A 25,008-nucleotide genomic window follows, 5' to 3' on the forward strand; every position below is an offset into this window, starting at 1 on the left:
TTATGTGGTTCTGAGGATCAAACCCAGTGTTTCACAGGTGCTAGGTGAGTGCTCTGCCACTGAGGCACAACCCCAGCCCCCCTAAAAAATTTTAATGACTGTGAATTGTTCTCATTTTGTGAATATAGCCATTCTTTTTTTTTTTTTTTTGCGGTGCTGGAGATTGAACCCAGGGCCTTACGCTTGCAAGGCAAGCACTCTACCGACTGTGCTATATCCCCAGCCCCGCCATTCATTTTTTAAAGAGGCCCTTGATTGAAAAGCTAGGTTATTTGCAGTTTTCCCTATGATTAAAATGCGTGATGAGGAACATTGCTTTAGTGAAATCTTTGTGTCCACGGTATTTCCATGAGCCATAATCAGAGAAACAGAATTCTTCAACCAAAGGCATGGTGATATATGTGGCCAGGTTCCTACCAGAGAGGTGCCATTCTATTATTATTTTTATATCTTTATTTTTTTATGTGGTGAAGAGAATTGAACCCAGTGCCTCGCACATGCTGGGCGAACGCTCTACCACTGAGCCACAACCCCAGCGTACCATTTTAGACCCCTGCCAACAGGTATAAGCAGCCTATTTTCCTGCATTGGAAATGGTCATGTTAAACATAAATGTATTGTCAGTTTTGGGTTTTTTTTTTTTTTTGGTACCAGGGATCGTACTCGGGGCACTCGACCACTGAGCCACGTTTCCAGCCCTCACTGAGTTGCTTAGTGCCTCATTTTTTTGCTGAGGCTGGCTTTGAACTCGCAGTCCTCCTGCCTCAGCCAGTTGCAGGTGTGCTGATGCTATATTGCCAGCTTTGCTGGTGAGAACATGTAGAGCAAGTGGTCGCATGGTGGTCAGCTCCTCTTTAGGAGATAGCTAGTGGAGTACGTTCTCTGTCCAGGGGCATCTTGGGCTGGTCCCTACACCAAAGAACTATGCAAGGCCTGCTGCGAAAGTGCTGGCACCCAGCACAGTCCCTGCCCCTGTGGACCTAGTGCTGTGGAGCCCGCAGACCTGAACACAAGTACCATCAACTAGCACAGTGAGAGCTAGAAGGGAGGAGTGGCAGGACCAGAAGGGCACTAATGCCGTGTCCTGAGATCTCCCCAAGGAAGTCATTGCAGCTGAGACCAAGACACGCAGGGGTGCAGGACAGCACATTCCCAGAGAGGGAGCAGTGAGTACAGGCCCTGAGCTGGGAAAGCTCATGGGGTTTCATTTTTGTTTTAAATATGAAGTTTGTGTTGATACAGGATGACTTATTCAGCATGTCTGAGCTGTTATGAGCAAGATGGCCATGGCTGTAGTATCTGTAGAGGAGAAACCCAGGAGCTGGCGCTGGTGTTCCTCCTGGAGAGAGGGTTAAGTGGATGGGAGCACTGGCCCTGGGAGTGCGAGTGCGGCAGGTCCGCACATGTGGGCCAGAGCCTCCACGGAAGGCAGGGCGCAGGGTTGCTATGCCTGCACTGTGATCCTGCTCCTGCTCAAGTAAGCAGAGAATTCCCTGTGTGTGTGTGTGTGTGCGTGCACACTGACTATTTGAAGGTTATATCAGACTTTAGATGTACTTTCCTCCTGGTAGTAGGAGTAGAAGACTTTTTTTGTTGTTGTTAATTAAACTGAAGTTTCCTAATACTTTTTTTTTTTTTTTTTTTTTTTTTTTTGGTGGTGCTGGGGATCAAACCCAGGGCCTTGTGCTTGCAAGGCAAGCACTCTACCGACTGAGCTATCTCCCCAGCCCTCCTGATACTTTTATTTTTGTCAAAATAAATAAATAAATCCAACTTTCTGGTCTTGAGTCCTTATCTTCTATTGGGATAGGGGTACATTTAGGTAAGACCAAAGCTAAAATGAAATACTTCACCCTCATGCCACCAGTATTCAGTGGAACGTTTTCACTTTTGAGCTATCTTCAAGCACTTTAAGAAATGATATCACATGAATTTTATTCTTTTTCTGAGGTCTTACGAAGAACTGAGAGAAAACATTTTATAAAGCAGAATAAAACTCTCTCTTAAAATTATCACATATCCCTTTGGATTTTTTTGATCATTTTTATATTATAACATCTTAGGGATCTTAATTTCCCTATGTTTTGGAACATTTTACTATTACCCTACTTATTATTTCAACACTGTTCATCGTTTATCCCCAGGTTTGCTAAATAAGACAAAAATCACCAGAAAACGGAAGAATTATGAAATCCCTATGCAGATGATGCAGTAAATGAAATAATGGTCATTATTGCATAATCCTTTCACATCCTCAGAGCCTTGCCAAATGTATTGCTAGAAGATGCAGCTGGGCTGGTGGCACACCCTGTAATCCCAGCAGCTTGCGAGGCCAAGCTGGAGGATAGCAAGTTCAAAGCCACCAACTTAGCGAGACCCTAAGCAACTTAGAGAGACCCTGTCTCAGAATAAAAAATAAAAGGGCTGAGTATGTGGCTCAGTGTTTAACGGCCCCTGGGTTCAGTCCCCAGTACCAAAAAAGAAAAAAATATACAAAAAATGACAGGAGACACCCCTGTTTGAGTCTCCTCTTGCCTTTCACTGAACCCAGTGAGGAGTCAGGATTTTTCTTTTCCTGTCCATAATGGCAAAGAGAAGATTGACAGAGCAGGACTTTCCCCATCATTAGGCTGATTGGAAGATGACTCCAGAGAGGCAGATGGCAGCCCTCCAGAGGCAGTCTTGGAGGGCAGATGAAGCAGCTAAGTGAGGTCTCAGACTGAACCTGCAGATGATGACTTAGATACATGTCCCCAAATGCAAGAACTGGTGAGTGAACAATGTATTTCCGTGGCAGATGAAAAGGAAATGTGGAAGTCTCATTTAGTTGGTCAGGAAGGACTTCCTTAAACGACAGTTGTCGACGAGAAACCTGGGCCGTCTTGTTCAGATTAAAAAATGAAAGCAGGTGTCACAACAGGTGTCATCTCTTATGTTTAACTACCAACATTTTTTTCTTAACACTTACTACAAAATAAGTGGACAATGTGTACAAAGATGTTTGGAAGGAAGAGTAGATCATATGAAAGCAAAAAAAAAAAAAATTATTGGATTGATCTTCGTTGATGTTTATAAATCTGTAAGTGAAAGCATTTTGCAGTTGAGTGAAGAAGATGGCTGTTCTCTCGCCAGCAAAAGTTTGCATCTGTTTCAGAAGTAGTGTGTTTTTCCCAAGGATCACACAGGAAGGACCAGAAGTCCTATAGTCCAGAACGTCTGGGAAGGTGTTTGGACTCCTGTAGTGGGTGGTGCCTGGCTTCGGCTAGTTCTAGGTGAAGGATACACATGGAGGTTTTTTCAGCACACAGTTCAGTGGTGTTAAATAGATTCTCAGGGTTGTGCAATCATAACTATACATTTTCAGAACTTTTTCGTCATCCCAAATAGACACCAGCCCTGAAAGAGCAACTTCCCACTGCCCCTCCCCCAGTACCATCCCCCAGTCACATGCAACTAGGTGGCTAGTTGCATGTGAGGCCTTTACCTGTACCAGGTATGAATGCCTTCCAGACCAAAAGTTTGGGAAAAAAGTTTAGGGTTGCTGTTTTAAATTTTTTATTAAAATGTCAAGTGAAGTGATTTTTTATCCATTTACTATGTACATTATTTGTGAAAATGACTATAAATATGGAAAAATAAAATGGGTTTATTGGAACCAGGTAATAGTGATAAATGTTTTCTCTGGCATACTGAGGGTTAAGCATAGTTCAGAGTGCTTTTTCCTTTTCCTAATGTTGCTTAGATTTTACTGCTGGACCATACACACACTGTGGACTTGATGTTAACAGTACTTCCCACTTGGTGAAGGTAAGACTAAGGGCCTGCTGGATGTTCTTCATCTTTCTGGGAATGGTCTTTATAGATTTGAGTCATTTGCTGCCTCCCCACTTGCAGTGTTTTTTGTTCAACCTAGATGATATAAAATTATTTATATAAAGGTGCAGCATAGTCTTACTTTCAAATAAATGTGTGTGTCATTTCCTGTTTGGCATTTCTATTTCCCTACCTGTTTTGTCCCTATTGAAATTTCTCTAGAAGCAATGGCTTAGAGCAGTGAGTCTTGAGTCTAGTTGCTTATAAAACCACCTGGGAACTCATAAATAATTCTATAAAGTGGATATCCAAGCCACACCCACAGAAATTGAGTTCGTCTGGAGGTGACATTGCCATCAGTCCCTTGGAAGCACCCAAGTAACTCTGGCGCTGCTCTGGTTGAGAATGACTGGCATCAGGGTTAGAACTTGGCAGTAGGTCCATTGTTTTCTGTCAGTCTCGTGGAACCTCAATAAAAGAGCAGCATTCCATTAATATAAACCTTAGAACTTTGATATATGATGTTGATAAGGGCGGTCATGAGAATGATTTATGTGCACATTCAAAACATAAAATCATTTAGTTTTTTTTCATTAAAAGATCATGACTGGGGACTGGGGTTGCGGCTCACTAGTAGAGCACTTGCTTAGCCCGTGTGAGGCACTGGGTCCAATCCTCAGCACACATAAGAATAAATAAAATAGTTATAATAAAAAATATATATTAAAAAAAAAAAAAAAAAAACAACGGACCAAAGAACAAATGTCCACTTGTGGCCACCTGGATCATGCAGAGGCACAGAGATGGAGCAGCACGTGCTCGACTGGGGGAGGGGCAGTGGGAAGTTGCTCTTTCAGGGCTGGTGTCTATTTGGGATGACGAAAAAGTTCTGAAAATGTATAGTTATGATTGCACAACCCTGAGAATCTATTTAAAACGCCACTGAACTATGTGCTGAAAAAACCTCCATGTGTATCCTTCACTTCAGTTTTTAAAAAAGGAACAATCCAAACGGTATGTGCTTAATGACAGTTATTAACACACTAGAGACTGTCAACACATTAACTTGTGCCATCTTAACTCATTTTTCTGCCTAACAGAAGAAGGCTTTTGACAACTATTTCAAGAGTGTCCAAAGATTTTTTTAAATAAATAAGTTGTTTTAAACAAAGCAAAACAAAAAAGTCCGTTCATACTGAGTAGCTGAGTCAACACGAACACTCTCCTATTTGCAACCATAACAAAATCTGGAAGTATAGGGGGCTGAAGTGGACAGAAGACCTCAAGAGTCGTACAATATCCCAACTTTCAAATGGTTTGCTCATTCTGCCAGTCCAGTTCGTTTTTTGTTGTTGTGGTTGTGTAGCTGGCTGTTTGTTTACATACTGGCAATGGAACCCAGGGCCTTGCACATGCTAGACAAGCACTGTACCATTGAGCTACACCCCCAGTGTCCCCTTGCCCCCTTTTTTTTTTGAGACAGAGTTTAAGTTAGAGGCCAGCCTCAAACTTGCCATCCTCCTGCCTCAGCCTCCTGAGTAGCTGGGTTTACCCAATAAGTTTTTTAACATGTATTTTTAATTCTGACCTATTTCAAGCACCCAGAAGGGTACAGATAACCATGTAACAAATGATCCCGGATTTTAACAAATACCCACATTAAGTACTAGTGACCTCAGTTTTGTTTGTTTTTTAATCTTATTGTATTTTTTATACCTTTTATTTATTTATTTTTATGTGGCATGAAGGATTGAACGCAGTGCCTCACGTGTGCTAGAAGTGCCCTGCCACTGAGCTACAACCCCAGCCCTCGTCTCTGGTGTTTTTCTCTTACTGCGGTGTTTTTAAGGTTCATCCATGTTGCACAAGTGTCAGTTTTGTTCCTTGTTTGGACTGCGTTTTGTATTTAATTAGGATACTCTCCACTTTGTCTCCTCATCTGTTGGTGGACGTGCTGGGTTCTGACTTGGGGCCGTTGTGAGCGGTGCTGCAGTGGACAGCGGTGCGTGTTCTGCGGGTCTCTGCCTGCGTTCCTGCCGTACCCTTGGGTGGCACTGCTGGGTCACTTCGTTGGCCGCTGCGCTCTTGGCAGCACCTTCGGCACTGGGTGTGGTTTCTTCACGTGCCCGCTGGCATTTGCTCTTCTCTGCTCTTCTGTGGGCGTGACGTGGCACTTTGCTGCAGTTCTGTTTTGCATTTTTCTAGTGCAGAACATCTTTTCATGTACTCGTTGGCCATTTGTGTCTCTTTGGAGAAATTGACATTTTTGAATGCGCTTGTGCTTTTGTTGTGAGTTGCAGTTCTTTTTGTGTTCTTGTTACTCACCCTTTGTCTGAAGCTGATCTGTCGGTCCCATTCTGTAGGTCGTCTTCACTGTGACCTTTCTTCCTCAAGATGGGCTCTTACTCTGTGGCCAGGCTGCCGTTGAGCTCCTGGGCTCAAGTGACCCTCCTGAGTAACTAGGACTGCAGGTGTGCACACTAGGCCCAGCTTGTCTCCTTCACTCTTGATAGTGTCCCTTGATTCACAAAATTGTAAATGTTGATGGAGTATAATTCATCTATTTGATACTGCTTGCAGTTTTGGTGTTATATTTAAAAAATCATTGCCGAATCCACTGTCATGAAGCTTTTCCCCTAGGTTTTCTTCCAAGAGTGCCGTAGCTCTAGCTCTCACTGAAGCTTACTGATTTTGAGTTGTTGTTGTTATTATTATTATTATTATTATTATTATTATTATTATTATTTTTGGTGCTGGGGATCGAACCCAGGGCCTTATGCTTGCAAGGCAAGCACTCTACCAACTGAGCTATATCCCCAGACCTTGAATTAATTTTTAAATGTAATGTGAGGTAAGGATTCTACTTTATATTACTCCCTCCCCACTCACCACCTTTGGTACCAGGGATTGACCCAGGGGCACTTAACCACTGAGCCACATCCCCAGCCTTTTCATTTTTTATTTTGAGACAGGTTGTCTCTGAGTTGCTGAGGCTATCTTTGAATTTGTGATCCTCCTGCCTCAGCCTGTCGAGTCACTGGGATTATAGGCTTGCACCACTGTGCTTCTTCGTGCAGAAAATCTGTTTTTTCTAGTACCATTTATTGAACATACTTTTTAAAATTCAGTTTTTTTTCCCCAAATTTAAAATCTATTTATAAAAATAAATTTCAGCCTGGTGTGGTGGTACACACCTGTAATGCCAGCAGCTCAGGAGTCTGAGGCAGGAGGATCACATGTTCAAGGCCAACCTCAGCAATTTAGTGAGACACTAAGTAATTTAGCAAGGCCCTGTTTCAAAAAGGGCTGGGGATGTAGTCCAGTGCTGCAGCACCCCTGGGTTTAATCCCCAGTACCAACTAAATAAACAAGTAAATACATACATTAATGTCAATCCAGTCCTCTGTGGAACTGCAGTCTCCTGAGGCACCTTGCGTGAGGACTCCTGTTTGTGTCTTGGACACCTGTAAAACCGGCTCCTCAGGAGTCTGACACAGGAAGATGACTTAAGCCCAGGAGTTTGAGGCTGCCCTGGGCAACGTGGAGAGACCTTGTTAGAAGATAAAAAAAGAAAAAGGTGTCTTCCTGATTAGGATTAGTAGACCATAGGAATGTTGTGCAAATAGTGCCTTCGTGGAGGCTGAGAGTAAAGTGAGACCACACTGGAGAGGAAGCACCACTGTGGAAGGAGAGGAGGAATCGTGAATGGCATCAGGATCGATTCATTTTGTCCAGAATTATACTGTAGAGTGTAGTAATTTTTTTAAACCTGCATTTTGTTTCATCTATTTTACTTTTTATCACAGCTGATGTATGGTTCCAGTGTAGTTGGGAATCTGCCTGATAAAATTAAGAAACGTCACCTTGGGTAGTCCGCCCTCGTCGTGCCGTGGTTCCGCCATGGTTGCTACCTGGAGTCCTGGTCTTGGAGACAGGCCTCCACGGGTTCCTTGGCAGAAGGATGACGTGAAGGGAGCGGCTCCCCTGCACGTGTGGGTCTTTGGGGTTGTCAAGCTCATGTTGTTTCTCGTGCCATTGCTGCAGTGCCCTGTGAAACCTGTGATGAGCTTGTGGAGGGGATGTCCCCGCACCTCTCTGGTCCTGTTGCTGGCTGCAGGGCTGTAAAAGCACTTTGTTATAAAGAGATGCTCTGCCCTTGGGAGGACAAGGTTTCGGTAGATTGTGTCTTGAATTTTTGCCAAGTGCCAGAGTACAACATGGTGATTTTATAACTTTATGGGATTTTATGGCCAAACAAGAAGCCCATGTGCCTGAGGTAGAGAGACTTGCATCTGAGCCGCGCGTTCCACACAGACCTGTGTGTGGATCCCAGCAGTGGCTCCGGTGCTCCAGTGCGCTGGAGGTCTCTCCTCAGGCAGCACAGGCACCCTGCTGCAGCGCGTTGGCTGCTTCATGCCCGAGGTCTGCTGCAGGTGCCTCGCCGAGGGTGCTTTTATGAGGTCCTGTCTGACCCATGTTTGACAGAGTGTTTTTTTTTAACCTTTAAATTCAGAGACACATGGTACACATGTGGCCTTGGTCACTGGTTTATTGTTAAGTCCATGAAGTCAAGGTTCAGTGCCTTTAAGATTTATTACTGAGGCTGGTTTTGTTAAAAGTTAACTACTAAACAGTTATTCTTCTTCTAGATGAATGGAAGAGAATCAGAAGAAGAAAATCTCAATAAATCTGAAATAAGTCAAGTGTTTGAGATTGCACTTAAACGGAACTTGCCTGTGAATTTCGAGGTAAGTTTATTTTTCATGTAGGACTTTGTGTTATCATATATTGTGGAATTTCTCTTAGGAATGATTTTTTTCCCCAAGTATCATTTGAATAATATTCATATAATGTGAACCTTCACATTTAAGATTCAGAGTTTGTGTTTAGCGAAGTAGTAGTATTCTCTTCTCCTGGAGTCCTTAACCTAGGGATGTCCCTAGATCTCTAGCCTGGCTATGGGTGGCCTCGGTTGGTCTCTGAACATTTTGAGGTGGTGGTAGAATATTGGCCTCTTCACTCACATACTCTTTAGGACAGAGAGTCCCTTGCTTTCAACAGTCTTACAAGCGTCTTTACTGGCTGGGACTGGAGCTCAGTGGTAGAGCGCTTGCCTCGCGTGTACGAGACCCTGGGTTCCATCCTCAGCACCACATAAAAATAAATAGATACTGTGTCCATCTACAACTAAAATATATTTAAAAAAAAAAAAAAATCTTTACCTCCAAAGTATTGAGAATCTCCTTTACTGGTCCTGAACAGTCTTGTCAGAATAATTTTGAAAAAGATGTTGGTTTCCTCATAGTCTGTGTCCGCACCCAAGTCCACCTGTTTCATAACTTTATTTGTTGTTGGGATTTTGTAATCTAAAAACAATTTTAATGGGATTCGTTTTCAGAATTGAAAATAAAATTCATTTAATATGTTTCCTTCAAAGACAAGGGAGGATTTTGTTTTTGAAGTTTCCCTTATGGTTTGGTGCATGGCAAATTCTTTCTTCTCAATCCCATACTTGATTATAGAATTATTTTTGCAAAGCCTATGTGAAGTTTATTATCCTGTGACATACTTAAGCTTTGTAGCTATTTTGTAGTAGCAGATGACTCTCAGATTTCACGCCCCGCTTCGCCGCTCTCCCTTCTCCCTATGCTCTCCCTTCTCCCTGTGCTCTCCCTTCTCCCTATGGTGTGCTAGTACCCTAACCTGCCCCAGATGTCTTCCTTCATCCATCCCTAAGTGATGCCAATTTCTGACCCACTGCCTGGGGTGCCTCCTGTATGTCAAACAGAACTGGCCTGTGTGCGAGGGTCTCCCTTGTCCCCTTCACTGCTCTACCCACCCTTGCCCCAGCAGGTGAGACGAGGTTTCTGTTATTCTCCCTTTTGGAGTACAGAGCCTCCCGCTTCTGCATCCCTTATCATCTTTCTCCTTCTGTTGGGGAGGCAGGGATGGGTTTGGGGAAGAGAGGAGGCAGGACAGACAGAATGGCAGGCCTGGTTGTTGGGTAGGGACTAGGTGGGACCTGCACCCCCAAAGAAGTCACAAGATCTCCCTGGGCACCTAATGTAAAAGAGGGAAGAAATATCCCTTTTCTCCCCTGCTCAGGGTTAGTATGCCATGACAGTGGATTTTTTTAAAGATTGGAGGGAGGGAGTCAAGACTGGGAGAGTGGGAGATGTCTCAGGTCCCCTCAGGGTTAGGTTGACTGCTTGGGGTGAGGGCCTGGATTTCTGTGAATTTTGTCACCTACTCACACTAGTTGCAGCCCTCTGCCTGAGAGTCATAGAACTTTCTGAAACCTTATGCCATTTTATGTTTTTTTCTCTGTGGAGTCTGGGGGCCAGATTGCTTCTTTTCCCACCTCTGTTTTTGTTTATCTTTCAGGTTTGTCTTTGAAACCTGTGTTAAGGAATGTGTAACGTTTAGGAAGTAGTCACATAAGATAAATTGTAGGAGTGCCCTCTGGTGGTTAGTATCTTCTTAAATAATACATTTTGCGTGTTGGTGGTAGCATTGCGTTTATAGTATGAGTCCTTTTCATGGAATAACTCATATCAAGAGGATCATATTCTTTATTACATTGAGCTCTTTTGCATCTGGAAGATTGCCTGGCGCATATATCAGATGCTTAGAAACTTTTTACTGAATAAATTAACGTAGCAGTTAATTTTTGATAAGATTTTGGTAGTAAAATCTGTCACCTAGGAAGCTAGGTTAGGTGTTGATAGGAGAAGGCAGGAGCCATTGGGCAGTTTTTGGAAAAGCGTGGACAGCTTGACCCTTGGTGAAACAGCCTGCAGAAGTGATGGGGTCACACTATAGGCCTTGGAGGCACTGGGCACGTCCATGCTCAGGGCAGTCACACTCCGAGAGCCCCAGGCAGTCCCAAGGAGCTGACAGTGAACACACTGCTCAGAGCCAAGGGCTGTGACTTGAAGTGAGGCATCAGGGTGGCTGCCCTGTGATTTCAAGTCTATTCTGAGGATATGGAAAGTGTCGTTCTGGGAAGGAGTATTCCAGAATCTCGACTGTCGGGGTGAGGGACACCTGGGGAAGTTCTTTGCAGTCTCTGCAGGTTCCTTTTCCTTGAAGGGGACAGGCTGTGGGGCTAAGGTACCTCCTGACCATCCCCCAGCACTTCACAGCCATTTCTTGGGCTTCACTGCTCTTTGCTGGACAGTTTCTCAACCTTTGATTTTTCAGAAATTTCAAACCTATGGAAAAGTTGCAAGAACAGGATAGTGAATGTGTCCTTCACTTAGATTCACCAGCTGTGAACATTTTACTACATCTGCCTTTTCTTTTTCTGTAATATCATTTGTTTCCATTTTTTATTTTTGCCAGATCATTTGAGAGTAATGGTCAGATATGATGCCCTTTGATTCCAGTATCTCAGCATGTATACCTCCAGCAAGAACATTCTTTTAAATAACCAGAGTTAATAGACCAGAGTTAAATAACCAGAGTTATTGCTGACCTAATAGAGTGAGTCAGCATTCTGTGGTGCTGTTACACACACATCGTATGGCCACAGGCTGCCAGTTGTCCCAGTATAGAATTTTTTCCAGGTCTAGAGTTCAGCAATGTCCCACCTGGCATTTAGTAGATGTGTCTTCGCTCTCCTTTAACCTCTGCCAGCTCCTCAGTCTTTTATGACTTTGACATCTAGAGGTCACTTATTTGTAAAATGGCCCTCCTTTTGGGCACCTCTGATTGCTCATGAGTGATGCGTGTTTTGGCAGGATCACCACAGGAGCAGTGTTGGTCCTTCTCAGGGATCACATGTCGTCTCTTGACTTCAGGGCTCCACACCAGATGTGCTCCCCCAAGGACTTTCCCATCGTAATTGGATCGTATCCTGTGGGGACCCTGGAGGCTGTGCCCGCCCAGCTTGCCCTGTGGCTCCCAGGCAGTGACGATCCTCGATGCTTTACCCATTGTGTGAGGGGTCAGGAGGGTGCTCATCAGCATTTTTGAGTTGGTGTTCTACTGTACAGAGAACTACTTCGTCCCTCTTGCATTATAGCTGAATCGATGTGTTGCTTTTTCTTTTATTCAGGGCATTTCTCCTTATCGTAATCATTCATTTTGATGCCCAGCATGCCCCCAGGCTGGCTCTGGTGCCCTTTGACGTGCCCCATCACCTTTTTTTTGGTGTATGGAGGGTCAGGTTTCTTGAGGTAATTTCCACATACAGCCACCCTGTTTCTAGCGTGGTGTGTTAAGGTACGTGTACAAAACTGAGTGACTAGTGCAGGCCATATAGCCCATCTCGTAGAGTGCCTGCCTCTCATGCGGGAGACCCAGGTTCGAGTCCCCAGCCCTCCGGGATTGTGGAAATAGCAAAGAAAACTGAGTGACTGCCACGTCAGGCATGACGCAGAACGTCTCTCATCCTGTCAGCCTCTGGTGGCTGTGATCTGAATTCTGTCCCCGTAGTTTTGCCTTTTTGAGAGTATTACAACTTTTTAGAATATTTTTATTTCTGAATTTTGAAGGTTCTTTATATATTTTGAATGGTTTTTATTAGATTGGTATTTCACAGATATTTCTCCCAGTCTGTGGCTTGTCTTTATCTTAACAGGTCTTCAGAAGAGAAGTACTGAGTTTTGATGTGGTGTAGTTGGTCGGTGGTTTCCTTCACAGTCCTGGCCTAGAGTTCACAGTTGATGGTTGTTGGTTTCCTTTTTCTTCGCTGTGTCGGGATTGAGCCGAGGACCCAGCATGCGCTAGGCCATGCTCACCGCTGAGCTGCCTCCTCAGCCCCTCCTTTGTTTTCTTTTAGAAGTTTATCATTTTAGCTCTTAATTTAAATTCGTGATGGATTTTGAGTGAATTTTCCCACGAAGCGTGAGTTAAGGGTCATTTTTTCTTGTTTTGGGTTTTTTGTGTATTTGGACGTCTTGCAGCTCCTGTGCAGTTTATTGAAGGGACGGTCCTCTCCTTATGTTGCCTTACACCTCCTCAGACTTGGGTGTACACCTTACTTTCTGGTACACACAATGCCTTATTTGCCTTACTTTGGACCTTCTCTCCCCTGACTTTGGCCCCAGTAGAACTGGAAATTTCTTGCAGAAACGGCTCTGGCCTTTCCTCTCGGACCTCTGGTGCTGTTGACTGGGGTGGAGGGTGGAGCCAGGGCAGGTGTGCTCCTCCTGCTGGGGTGTCATTGCCTCTAGGCTCTTATAGCAGGTGGAGTGCACAGATATGGGTATCTTTTTAATTATAGGTTATACCCTCTTAATTTCAATCCAGCATCACAGGCCTCCTCCTTTCTGTCCCCCCCCTTCCCCTCTGCTGCAAGCATCGCATCATGTTCCAGAGAGTTGGACTTGGACTCTTTCTCCCCGTGGCAGCAACGTGCTTGAAGTGTGCTTTATATGTAGTAAGCGTGTGTGTCTTCAGTGCACACCTCAGTACGGTTTGATGTATGTACAAAACAACTTGCTGCCCAGATGAAGATACAGACCAGTTCGCCACCTCTGAAAGTCCTCACCGCCCCTCTCGTTAATCCCAGCCCAGAAGAGATGCTTTCTGAGTTCTTCCACTTAGATTAGTCTCCCTTACACTCAGACTTCAATACAGTTGCATCTGGTTTCTCACGCATGCCATGTTTTTGAGCTCCATCCATGTGTGTATTGGTAGTTTATTCCTGAGTTAGTCTTGTATGAGTGTGAAACAGATGATACCTTGTTCAGTAGAACAATGTATAACTTTTGAACAGTCTCCTCCTGGGACTGTTTTAAAGCTGCTGTGATACTCTTCTGTAAGTCTTGTGTACATGTGCACTCAGAATTGTTGAGTTACAGGGTAGATATTTTAACTTCAGTATAAAATTGCAGTTTCCCAAAATGATTGTACTGATTTACATTCTAACACTGAATATCGTAACAACACCCTGCCCCAGCCTGCTAGGCAATTGTTCCACCACTGAGCTACATCCCTGATCTTTTAAAAATTTTATTAGGTATTCATCTGAATATATATCTGCCAACTTCATGATCATCAAGTTTTCTTCTAAGACCTTTATGATTTTCAGCTTTCACATTTAGGTCTGTGATCTAGGTGTATGATCCAAATAAATGTTTTTTCTTTTTTAAAATTATAAGACAGGGGCTGGGGATATAGCTCAGTTGGTAGAGTGCTTGCCTCGCAAGCTCAAGGCCCTAGGTTCAATCCCCAGTACACCCCCCCCCACAAAAAAAAAATTGTAAGACAGGGGCCTGGGGAGATAGCTCAGTCAGTAGAGTGCTTGCCTTGCAAGCACAAAGCCCTGGGTTTGATCCCCAGCACCGCAGGGGGGAAAAAAAATTATAAGACAGGGTCTCATGGAATTGCCTAGGTTGGCCTTGAGCTTGCTGACCTCTTGCCTCAGCCTCCCAGGTTGCTGGGGTTACCAGTGTGTGCTACTGCACCTACCTAGGTCCAGTTAACTTTTGTTTGTGGTATAAATTAGTGATCATGGCTCAGTCTTCCCTAACCCTTGCCATGTGAGTATCTAGTAACTTTTTAAAAACTTTTTGATTGTTTTGCTGTGTTTGCTGAAAGTCAGGTGACCATCTTTGTGCAGGTCTGTTCTTGTACTTTGTTCTGTGGAGTTGTTTGTGTATCCTTACTCAATACTATGATAATATAGTTGCTGTAACTTTACAGGAATTCTTGAAATCTGGTAGTGTAAGTCTTCTAATGTTGTTGCTCTTTGTAAGTGTCAAGGCTAGTGTACATTGGATTTGATTTTTATTTTCCTTCCATGTGATCATGTGATCGCTTCAGAATGCAGTTGTTTCTGTTCATACTGTTTTAGGTCTCCCCATTTTTTTGTTGGCTTAGTTTAAGGAAAAAAAAATAAGTTAAACACTAAATGGTTCCAAAATTTCAAAACTGCACAAAAGATACGTTCACATCTCCTGCAGTCTGTCCTGCTCCTCCCACCTGTGGTGGCTCATTGATTTCTGCTTTATCCCCTCTGTGTCTTTTTTCAAAAATAAGCCTATAAACACACGTGTGTCTGTGTTTGCAAATACATCTATAAACCTTTTTTCCTAACAGTTAAATTACCAGACTGTATGCACTCCTATGGTTCCATTTTTTCACTTAATATAATTAAGTGCTGTAATTCACTTCTACCAGGGCTTAGAGATTTTTTAATTCCTGTTTACTGTTGCTTAGCTGCCAGTATTTAGCAAGCTCTGTCTTGGCTGGAGGCTCACAGCAGATAACACACTTGAACTCTGGGCTTCAATGATTTCTGGGCTTTTCTGGGCAGCTTCTGCCAGTTGCAGTGGGTCACACTGAACCCAGGACCTTGGGGAAGAGGTGAGCCATTCTGATGGGGTCAGGTGAGAAAGTCCCCCTTTTCTAGGCTTGAGTGATTCAGACTCGGCAACCTCAGCCAGTTTGAAGAGTAGGAAGAAAGGGAAGGAGAAACTCGCCAAGCCCCCTGCTCGCTGTTGTGCTGTAGCTGTGTCTTGGCTTCCTGGGCCCCGTCCTGGTCCCTGACCTGTGTGCTTCATGAGGAGTGAGTGTGCCAACCAGTGTACCCACAGCTTCTAACAAGTGTGTCACGCTTTCACTCAGTCTTTCCCTCTGACACAGGTGGCCCGGGAGAGTGGCCCGCCCCACATGAAGAGCTTCGTGACCAGGGTTTCCGTTGGGGAGTTCGTGGGGGAAGGGGAAGGGAAGAGCAAGAAGATCTCCAAGAAGAACGCGGCCCGGGCCGTGCTGGAGGAGCTCAGGAAGCTGCCTCCCCTGCCTGCGGTGGAGCGTGTGAAGCCCAGGATCAAGAGGAAAACCAAGCCCACAGGCAAGGTGTGTGACCCTATCTGATCAGGGGGCCACTGTCATTGCCCCACAGGGTGGATGGTTGGAAGCCTGGCAGCTGTCCCTCGAGCCAAAGGGGCGGGACTAAATGCCTCATGCTAGGCCTGACAGACCCTTCATAGATGCCACACCTGAGCCCCAGGTCAGGTCAGGATGAGGCCACTTGAGTGGGCGCAGGTGTGCGCACCTCTGTGGAGGGCGCTCGCTGCAGCCCTGAGGTTGCCCTGCAGGACCTTAATTAAGCTTATCTGAGGGGCATGTGGGCGAACGGGGGCCTCTGTCCATGACCAGCGTGGGTCCTGAGGTGGGGGGAGGGGCCTGTGAGCATTTACTGAACGCTGCCTCCTTTTGCATTTTTGTAATGGACCTGTGAAAACATCGATCCTGCCCATGACCAGAAAGGGGACAGGGTTCCATTGGGGGTTGTGTTTGAATGCTGGGGTCCATGCTGCTGTGATTTCCAATACAGTTTGATGCCGTGTCAGGATCCAGAGTTTTCTTCCTTCAACATTAGCATTGCACTCTTCCTTTTCGTGCTTCAGGGGTCCTGGAAATGGCTTCTGATAGTGGAATGGGTGAGGAGTCCTTGGCACAGGAGGAGGCCAGCAGGCAGTACCTAGGACTCTCAGCTGCTTTCCATGTGGCATCAGTTGGAGGTTACAAAAAACAGCTTTCGGTAGTGGTCTCTGGATTTTCAGTCATGGTTAGGAAAGCCGGAACCCTCACAGTGTGGTCTGTTTCCCGTCGCGCATCCGGCCAACTTTGGGCTGAAACTCTCTGGGAAGACAGTGTGTGCTGGCGGTGCCCACAGCTGTGCCCCTGCCGTCTTCCCCATACAGCGCAGCACGGCCCCTCCTGCCCAGGTGTTGTCTGAGGTGATCTGAAGCACAGGGTGGGGTGCGTAGTTCATGTGCCCACGGCCCTGTCTTACATATGGGACGTGAGCAGCTGCAGACTGTGGTGTCCTTATGGGATCCAGGAACAGTCCCCTGCAGATACTGAGGGACAATTGTACAGATTTCTGGGGAAATGGAGATTTATATTTTTCTACCTCTTTATTTACTGTCAGATGCTGAAACTTGTTAAAAAGCAGGCACCACCAGGTGGCTCATGCCTGTAGTCCCAGCTACTCAGTAGGCTAAGGCAGGGGGACCATTTATGACCAGCTTCGGTGACATAGCAAAAGAAAGAAAATAAAAAAGCCAGCCTAGTATCGATGCTTGTGTGTTCACAGTGAAATGCTGATGTTGCTTTGCTACGACCTTAGCGTCACCTCAGAACAATCAGAAGTCATAAAACATCTGATTAATTCTGAGCCACTAAGTCAGTGTAAAATCTGTCTCCCATCACGTGCCGACTGAATTGCAAGGTCTGTCTTGGCAGTAACATGGCACCCAGTTTCTACACGTACTGTTTCTTTCACAGCTACAGACGAGCCCAGAGTATGGCCAAGGGATGAATCCAATTAGCAGACTGGCCCAGATCCAGCAGGCCAAAAAGGAGAAGGAGCCGGAGTACACGCTGCTCACCGAGCGAGGCCTCCCCCGCCGCAGGGAGTTCGTGATGCAGGTGGGTGGCGTGGGCTGGACCGCCCCTGTCTGACGACATCTGTGTCCTGATAGAGTCCATCTAGGGGCTGGGCGCCCTCCTGAGGACGCCAGGTCCACACCGTCACCATGAAGAACGCATTGCTTGCAGTTACGCAGCAGTTCAGAGCTCTACCCGTGCTGTTCACCTCGGGTGCTGCTGTGTCTGCAGGGGAAGGTGGAGAGAGCACGTGGCTGGTGGATCTGGGTGGGTCTTGTTCTCCTTACCTCCTCGCAGGGTTACGATGTTGTTTACAAAAGACAGATAGCATAAGCACTAGGGACAGACAAGTTCCTGCTCCTCGTGCAGGGTCTGGAATACTGGGTTGGCTCTTCCTTAGACTAGGGTACGGAGTGTTTCTCCTTGTGCTTTGTTTATGAAGCAGTTCCCTCTCTTGGGCACCTTAACTTACTTGCCACCTGAATTTAATTATATTTTCTAATGAAAAACTCTACAGCAGTCTTCCCTATTCTGAGGTTTTACTTTCTGGAGTTTTAACCATGGTCAACCTAGGTCTAAAAAAATTAAATGGAAATTCCAGAAATAAACAATTTGCAAGTTTTAAGTTGGGCTCCATTCTGAGTAGCAGGGTACCTTGAGCCACTCTGCCCCATCCCACCAGGAATGTGCAAGTTCTCTTTTCCAGTGGACGTAGTGCGTACTCCACCTGCTCCCTAACCACGTGGTAGCCACCTCGATTACCAGGTGGACTGTCTCAGTGTCAGTGGCCGTCCACTGGGAGTTTGGAATATGCCTCCTCAGATAAGAGAGCTGTTGCATTCGACTCTTTGTGGCATCGCAGCTTGTGAAGATGTCTCTCATTCTGGTGTTTCTCCTTCCGAGTTGGAAGGTGGGAGAAGTGAGCCTTTCACGCTTTGTGGAGAAAGTCAGTAATCTGCCTGAGGTGAGGTGGCTGGGAGATAGCCAGGCTGGACTCAGTCCCAGGCCACTCTTCAGGGGAAGGACTTCCTTAATTCTGTCCTGTGGCATTGCACTTTTTGTTTTAGCAGCCAGGGACCTGTGGTCAGGACCAGCGTGGAAGGAGTTGTAAGCAGGTGTGCTGGAATTTGTTTTAACAGCCAGCTTTTAGGGAGAGGTGACATGGCGAGAAGGAGGTACCCAGGTGAATGCCTCTAGATACACACACATGCACCTGTACTCACTGTAGATTCTACTGATAGAAAGGGGAGCAGCACACAAGCTTGGATGTGATTCTCTTTTTATTGTTATTTGTTCTATTTAGGTACACATGACAGTAGAATGTGTCTTGACATATACATACGTGGAGCATAACTTCCCATTCTGTGGTTCTACATGATGTGGCGTTCACTGGTGGTGTGTTCATACATGAGCATAGGAACGTGATGCCCGATACATTCCACTGCCTTTCCCATTCCCACCCCCTTCACCTGTTCCTCCAGTGTAATTCTCTTTATCATAAATTTCATACACCTAGAATTCTACTGTGAAAATCACCAAGAGTAGTGTTACAGAATCAGCACAGAATGCTTTATTACAAGATCCGGTTTAGCTGGGCATGCTTGTGATTGATCCCAGCTACTCAGGAGGCTGAGACAGGACGATCACAAGTTCAAAGCCCAGCTTGGGCAATGCGGCAAGACCCTTTAAAAATTTAAGACAATAAAAAGGGCTGGGGCTATAACTCAGTGGTAGAAAGCCCCTGGATTCAATCCTCAGTACAAGGGAAAAGAAAACCGTATCCAGTTTAGCAAAGAAGTTGCTCATGTTATTGACAAATCCATACTTTAGATTTTAGTCTAGCATGAATATTGGTTGATAGTTTAGTTTACCTTAACAAATAAGATGAAAGATGTGTAACTGATGAAGTGCTTTCTCTGCTGAGCTGGATAACTTCTACAGCCTGGCAGATGCTTCAGTTTTTTGTGGAGTTTAATGGCTGCAGATTTCACATGCTTTTAAACTTAATCTACACTTAGTAACCTTTTCCCCATCACTTTTAAGTTTAGAGTTTGTCAGTAAACACCTTAATCTCAAATAGGAACATTTGTGGGTGTCTGTGGTACATACATTCCCACCACAGCTGATTTCAAGTGTTCAGCACCTCTGTCTCGGAGTTGGGGAGAGATGTGCAGTGGCAGGCCAGGCCGTCACGAGACTTCCTCATGTAGATGTGATGATGAGGCTTCTCAGGAGCGGAGAGGGTCGAAGCATAGTCCAGTGGAAGCGCTGAGTTGCGCACTTGTCGCCTCTGTTAAAGTAGCTGTGTGCTTATGTAGTCGAACGTTTCACGAGGACCATGTGGAATGGCCAGCTCTCCAGATTCCCAGACTTTCCAGTAACTGGCTCTGGCGGAGTGGTGCAGGCAAGCTGCAGAGCAGCTTGGCAAACTGTGCCATCCAGCTCCGACCATTGCCATGTTCCTGGCCAGCATGCCTGCTGGTGGCCGAGGGTCAGCGTTACCTGTGTCTTGACTGCTCTGTGCAGGTGAAGGTGGGAAACCACACCGCAGAAGGAACGGGCACCAACAAGAAGGTGGCCAAACGCAACGCAGCTGAGAACATGCTGGAGATCCTTGGTTTCAAAGTCCCGCAGGCTCAGCCCACCAAACCCGCGCTCAAGTCAGAGGAGAAGGTGACCGCTCGGGCAGCCCTGGGAACCCCGGCACCTGTGGAGGCAGCTCAGGGGAGGCTTTGTCCTCCCCGCAGCAGAGTGGCTCTGCCACGCAGCTTCTGACAGTTGGGACCACATGATCTACTCAGGAGGGGACTTGCCTACCCAGGGGCTCCAGGCATGGCTTGGGGCCAAGTCGTTGTTCTTTGAGTGTGGTCACAGTCTGGGGAGTCTGCTGGAGGGCAGCTTGCTCCTGCCCATTTGTAGGATGGGGCTTGATTTAATGAGGGTGACTCTGTCACTTGTGCTCTTAAAGTGAAGCCTTGTGCTTCTTTTAATTTTGGAGTGGGCTTTGATTTCTCTAGGACAGTGAGATGATGTGATATTGGGCCAAATCTGTAGGATTGGGAATTCTCTTATGTGAACTGAACACCAGATGAAAGTAATCCCATGTTGAAATGTTACTTTTGCCAGCACAGCCTCACCTTCCAGTCACTGGCAAGCTTTGGAATAAACCTGCAATCAGACTGGCCACTCATCTCTGCCAGTTGTATCAATAATGACCACATTAATCACTGGAGCCCCAAATACTCGTCATAGAGTTGGTATTTGGGTTTTTCATCCCAAAAATCTTACCGAGCAGCATTCATAAGCATCCTTGTTAGTTTTCAGAAATGGTCTGACCAAATTTTATACAGCAGTACACCTCTACCCCTGAAATGTTCTCTTTGGAAGTGTCATCTAATTCCTAAGTTGGGTGTCAGCTCCAGGAGGTAGTCTCGATACATGGTTAGCATCCATCTCAGAGCTCCTTCCCAGACCACACCTCTGGTTGAGCCCGTCTGGGTGCTCTGTGGACAGGCGGGTGTAGGGTAGGGCAGGGTTTTCCTGCTGATCATCTTAGCTGAGCCAGGGGTTTTGTAGTTTTGGATAGCAGGATCTCAGGAACTAAGATGGCCATGGTTTAATTCATACTCACCCCTTTTATTTCTCCCTGTGAAGACACCAGTAAAGAAACCTGGGGATGGAAGAAAAGTGACCTTTTTTGAACCTGGCTCTGGGGATGAGAATGGGGCTGGTGAGTGTGATCTTCGTGTGATCCAGATGTGGCCCTGGGGTGCACGCCTCCTGGGTGACGGAGTGGCCTCCTGGAGCTGGGGCGGTGGGCGGCATGGGCGCAGTGTTGTGGCGTCTGTGGGTTTGTGTTTATCTGTGTGTCCTTCCTCAGGTAATAAAGAGGACGAATTTAGGATGCCTTATCTTAGTCATCAGCAGCTGCCCGCTGGGATTCTTCCCATGGTGCCTGAGGTCGCCCAGGCCGTAGGAGTCAGTCAAGGACATCACGCCAAAGATTTCACCAGGGCAGCTCCAAATCCTGCCAAGGCCACGGTAACTGCCATGATAGCCCGAGAATTGTTGTACGGGGGCACTTCACCCACGGCCGAGACCATTTTAAAGAGTAACATCTCTTCAGGCCACGCACCCCACGGACCTCTCACAAGACCCTCTGAGCAACTAGACTATCTTTCCAGAGCCCAGGGATTCCAGGTAACTGGTAGGCCTGAGGTGGGAGGGCTGGGCTCCTCAAGATGAGCTTCGCACCCTGTTTTTAAAATCAGTTTTTTTCTGGGAGTGAGCTCAGTACTAGAGCACTTGCCTAGCATGTGTGAGACCCTGGCTTCCATCCCCAGCATTACAAAGAAACCAGAAGGAACAGTAAAATTATGTTCTTTGTCCGGGAGGATGGGCGGGGTAAATGGTGGCTTGGCAGAAGGGTGATCCTGGAGAGGGAAGGAAGCACAGCCAGAATCACAGGCCTCCAGGGAAAAAGAAGGGCCTTGTCCTTTGGTAATCACATTTTCAAAATCCAAGCGATCTTAAAAACAAAGCCTCCAACCTTTAGTAGCAGTTAGAACAGATCCCCGAGCTGACCTGACCACGAGGGGAGTGTGGCCCCTTCCAGGCCAGGGTCCTAAGTGTGCGTCCTCTAGGTTCCTGTGAGATTGTGAGATTCCCGGCTGGGCCCTGAGCATTGCGGTGGGTGGTGGTGACCACAGTAGGTAGGGTGCTCCCCACATATGGGCCAGAGCCGCCACCTCCCTGCCCTGGCCTCAGTTCTCTCTCCCCCTTCAGGTTGAATACAAAGACTTCCCCAAAAACAACAAGAACGAATTTGTATCTCTTATCAATTGCTCCTGTCAGCCACCTCTGATCAGCCATGGTATCGGCAAGGATGTGGAGTCCTGCCATGATATGGTATGTCACCCCTGGGCGGAGGGTTGGCGAGTTAAACTGGGTGGTTACTGGCCGCGGAGATGAAAGTGATCCTTCCATGACCTTGTGAACGGCTGATTGACAGATGTCCTGAAAGTGAAGACTGATGGAGTTGAGTGGTTCGGTCTCTTACTCTGTCGAGAAACACATTAGCTCCAGCTGGCCTGAGGGTCCGCTGGGACCCTGGGACTCCTCCAGAGACTGAGTTTCCTTCATCTCTGACCAGAGCAGGGAGTCGGGATCCATGTTCTGGCAGCTGTGCTGAGCCCCTCATTGTGGCATTCCAATAAGAAACCCTAAAACTGAGACAAGCATGGCTAGCAGACCTAAGCGCTGGCATTCACTGGATGGAATATAGTGCATGTATCAAATTAATGCCCAAAGGTAACGTAGGAAAAGGGAAAATGCACGCAGGCTTTTGTTTGAAGGTAAGATAGAAAAATGAGTCTGGTTACAACCCTAAGTGTGAAAAATGCAAAGAGGAATTATTTGGTAAGATGAACAGAGGTCGTGATTCAGTGAGGTAGCTGTGACTACTCTATTTTTTAAATTTGTATTTCAAGAAGCTGCCTCTTGTTTGCTGGGATGGCAGGAGACACCCTTCCCTCCCTCGGGTGTGTCATGCTGTGGCTCCTGTGGCGGTCATGGGCTTACTGTCCCCTCTCTCCTTAGGCGGCGCTGAACATTTTAAAGTTGCTGTCTGAGTTGGACCAACAAAGCACAGAGACGCCACGGACAGGAAACGGGCCAGCGTCCGTGTGAGTGGCTGTCCCTCCTTGCCTCCTGCCTGCCCTCATGCCTGGGAAGCCTGCACCTGTCCCGGCTGTCCTTTCCCCTGAGAAGTCCCCGCCCTCTCTGGGCAGTGCTGCCTGTGTCGCTGTCCTGAGTGAGCACGGCATTCACGTGGTTCGGAAGCCGTGGTGTTGTGAGGGCACGCTGCCAGGCCTTACCCTCCCTCGCCCGTCTCTCCTCATCCTGCCTCCCAGGGTCCCGTCTTAGTTTTCTTGGATCTTTCCAGCATGTCTCTGTGCACATGCACACTGTTCCCCCTCCTCCGCTTTCCGTGCCAGGGCGGCAGCCCCCACGTCCTCCTCCCTGCTTGCTGTGCAGCACTGTGCTGGGAGCGCCTAGCTGGCACTGGTGGCCCTGGGGCTCGCTGCTTGGGTTTGGCCTTAGCGCGGGGCTCTTTCACTTCAAACTGGAGTCATTTTCATTTCTCCTTCCTTAAAGGTGTGGGAGGTGCTGAACTTCTCTGGCCATGAACCATTTTGAAATCCCAACATATATACTGAAAATACTGAAACTGCTTTGAAAATTTGGAATTTCTGATACATCCAGTGGGCTGAGAGATGTGGCGGGTCAGAAGGCTGCAGCAGTGACGAAGACCACAGGGACTTGGGGGTGGCCCAGCGGCACAGAGGCAGCTGCCTGTGGAGAGGCTCCGCGGGGAACCAGCCAGCAGCTCGGTGCTTGGCCTCTCTCTCTTTTTTCTCTCTCTCTTTGCTGTGTGAAAAAGAAACAGGAAACATGACCCTTCCTCATAATGGTCACTCAGACACTGTGGGACAGCCCTGGACAGCCGCCGGCCCCAGAGCTGAGAGCAGCAGAGGCTTCCTCCTCAGCACGCCAACCTAGTGTGCTCTGGCCACCGCCTCACGTAGCGCCCACACTGAAACCACTGCTTTCTCTTCCAACAGTGACGCGTATTCTTCTTAGTTTCATTATTTTCTTTTGATTGATATGACACTATATAAAGTTTTCATTTGAGAGTTTCTCAATTGTATCTAGTTATATAGCACAGTTTAGAAACTTGTCTGAGACTGACTTTATCAGTAATCTAACCGGCAAAGATCATACCCATGTGTACGTGGTTATACGTTTTTATTCTATTGGACTAACCCAGGGCCATTTCAGTACGCAGATTGTTGCCCTCTGGCTTAGCTGAAACAGTCCTGGCTTCTCAGAAAGCTCGATGAAGTCTCCCACAGTTGTATAAATTGGACAATTTAGGAATTTTAAACTTTAGATGATCATTTGGTCCTTTTCTATTTTATTTTTATTTTTGTTAATGCAACAGGACTTAAATAAATGAACTTTGATCTTTGTTTTAAAGATTATAAAAAAAAATTGTGTCTATCCATCTGGCTCTTGAGGACGTAGCGTTCACTACACTGCAGGGTCGCTCATGGGCCTGCAGGCTGACTCTCCTTGAGTGCTCGATGCTGTTGATTAGGTCTCCATGAGGGCCGAGGAGGATAGCTTTTATACACACGGCTGTGTTGCTTCTGACGTTGTGCTGTTGTACACAGACGTGTGCACAAAGGTCTGCTCTGGTCCTGGTGAAAAGCGCGTAGCCCCGCGAGTTCAGTACTGCTTCCGCCTGTTGTTTACGCTGGAACTTTCTCCCCATGGAATGTAAGTAAAACTTAGTGTTTGTCACCAATAAATGGTAATACTAAATTTTTTTTTTGTTAATTTATTTTCAGATGCCACTATGTTAGGTTGGTCCCCTTCCAAGTCATCCCCCACCTTTTTTTTTTATTTTTAAGAAAAACAATTTGTAATGCTTGTGTTTCCCTCTGGGCAAAATCCGAAGACCTGAGATAACTTTATATCAAGCCATTGATCAATAAACAGCTACTAATGAAGTTCTGGTCTTGTTGAGCAGTAACTAACATAAAGGGAAGCTGGGACTGAGGTGGATATGCAGGTGGGACAGGGCCAGCTGGGGCGCCTGCTGCCCATGTGCCTTCCAGCCTGAGGGGCGCTGGGTTTTGTTCACATTCGTTTTTGTGGTCCTGGGGATTGAACCCAGGGGTGCTCTACTACTGAGCTATATCCCCAGCCTTTTGATTTTTTATTTTGAGACAAGTGTCTTGTGAAGTTGCTAAGGCTGGTCTCAAAACATGGACTCCTCCTGCC

The 25,008-nt window shown here is 46.4% G+C and overlaps 1 protein-coding gene across 8 annotated transcripts in view; it reads left to right on the top strand.

The window, feature by feature from the left end:
• The window catches only part of Stau1 (staufen double-stranded RNA binding protein 1), a 54,304-nt gene extending 29,573 nt beyond the window's left edge, over positions 1 to 24,731 (top strand). For 6 of the 8 annotated variants that reach the window (XM_047538772.1, XM_047538774.1, XM_047538777.1 and 3 more), the window contains 9 exons: positions 8,463 to 8,561; positions 15,391 to 15,621; positions 17,059 to 17,202; positions 19,687 to 19,833; positions 20,815 to 20,890; positions 21,041 to 21,360; positions 21,946 to 22,068; positions 22,759 to 22,844; positions 23,317 to 24,731. In XM_047538772.1, the coding sequence (XP_047394728.1) occupies positions 8,463 to 8,561; positions 15,391 to 15,621; positions 17,059 to 17,202; positions 19,687 to 19,833; positions 20,815 to 20,890; positions 21,041 to 21,360; positions 21,946 to 22,068; positions 22,759 to 22,844; positions 23,317 to 23,332 (1,242 nt within the window). In that variant the 3' untranslated portion in view covers positions 23,333 to 24,731. The remainder of the gene's footprint in view (positions 1 to 8,462; positions 8,562 to 15,390; positions 15,622 to 17,058; positions 17,203 to 19,686; positions 19,834 to 20,814; positions 20,891 to 21,040; positions 21,361 to 21,945; positions 22,069 to 22,758; positions 22,845 to 23,316) is intronic. The other 2 variants (XM_047538773.1, XM_047538776.1) reach the window with 1 other exon arrangement.
• The last annotated feature ends 277 nt before the right edge of the window (positions 24,732 to 25,008 follow it).

This window comes from Sciurus carolinensis, chromosome 2 (assembly GCF_902686445.1).
Source record: "Sciurus carolinensis chromosome 2, mSciCar1.2, whole genome shotgun sequence".
NCBI classification, from domain to species: domain Eukaryota; kingdom Metazoa; phylum Chordata; class Mammalia; order Rodentia; family Sciuridae; genus Sciurus; species Sciurus carolinensis.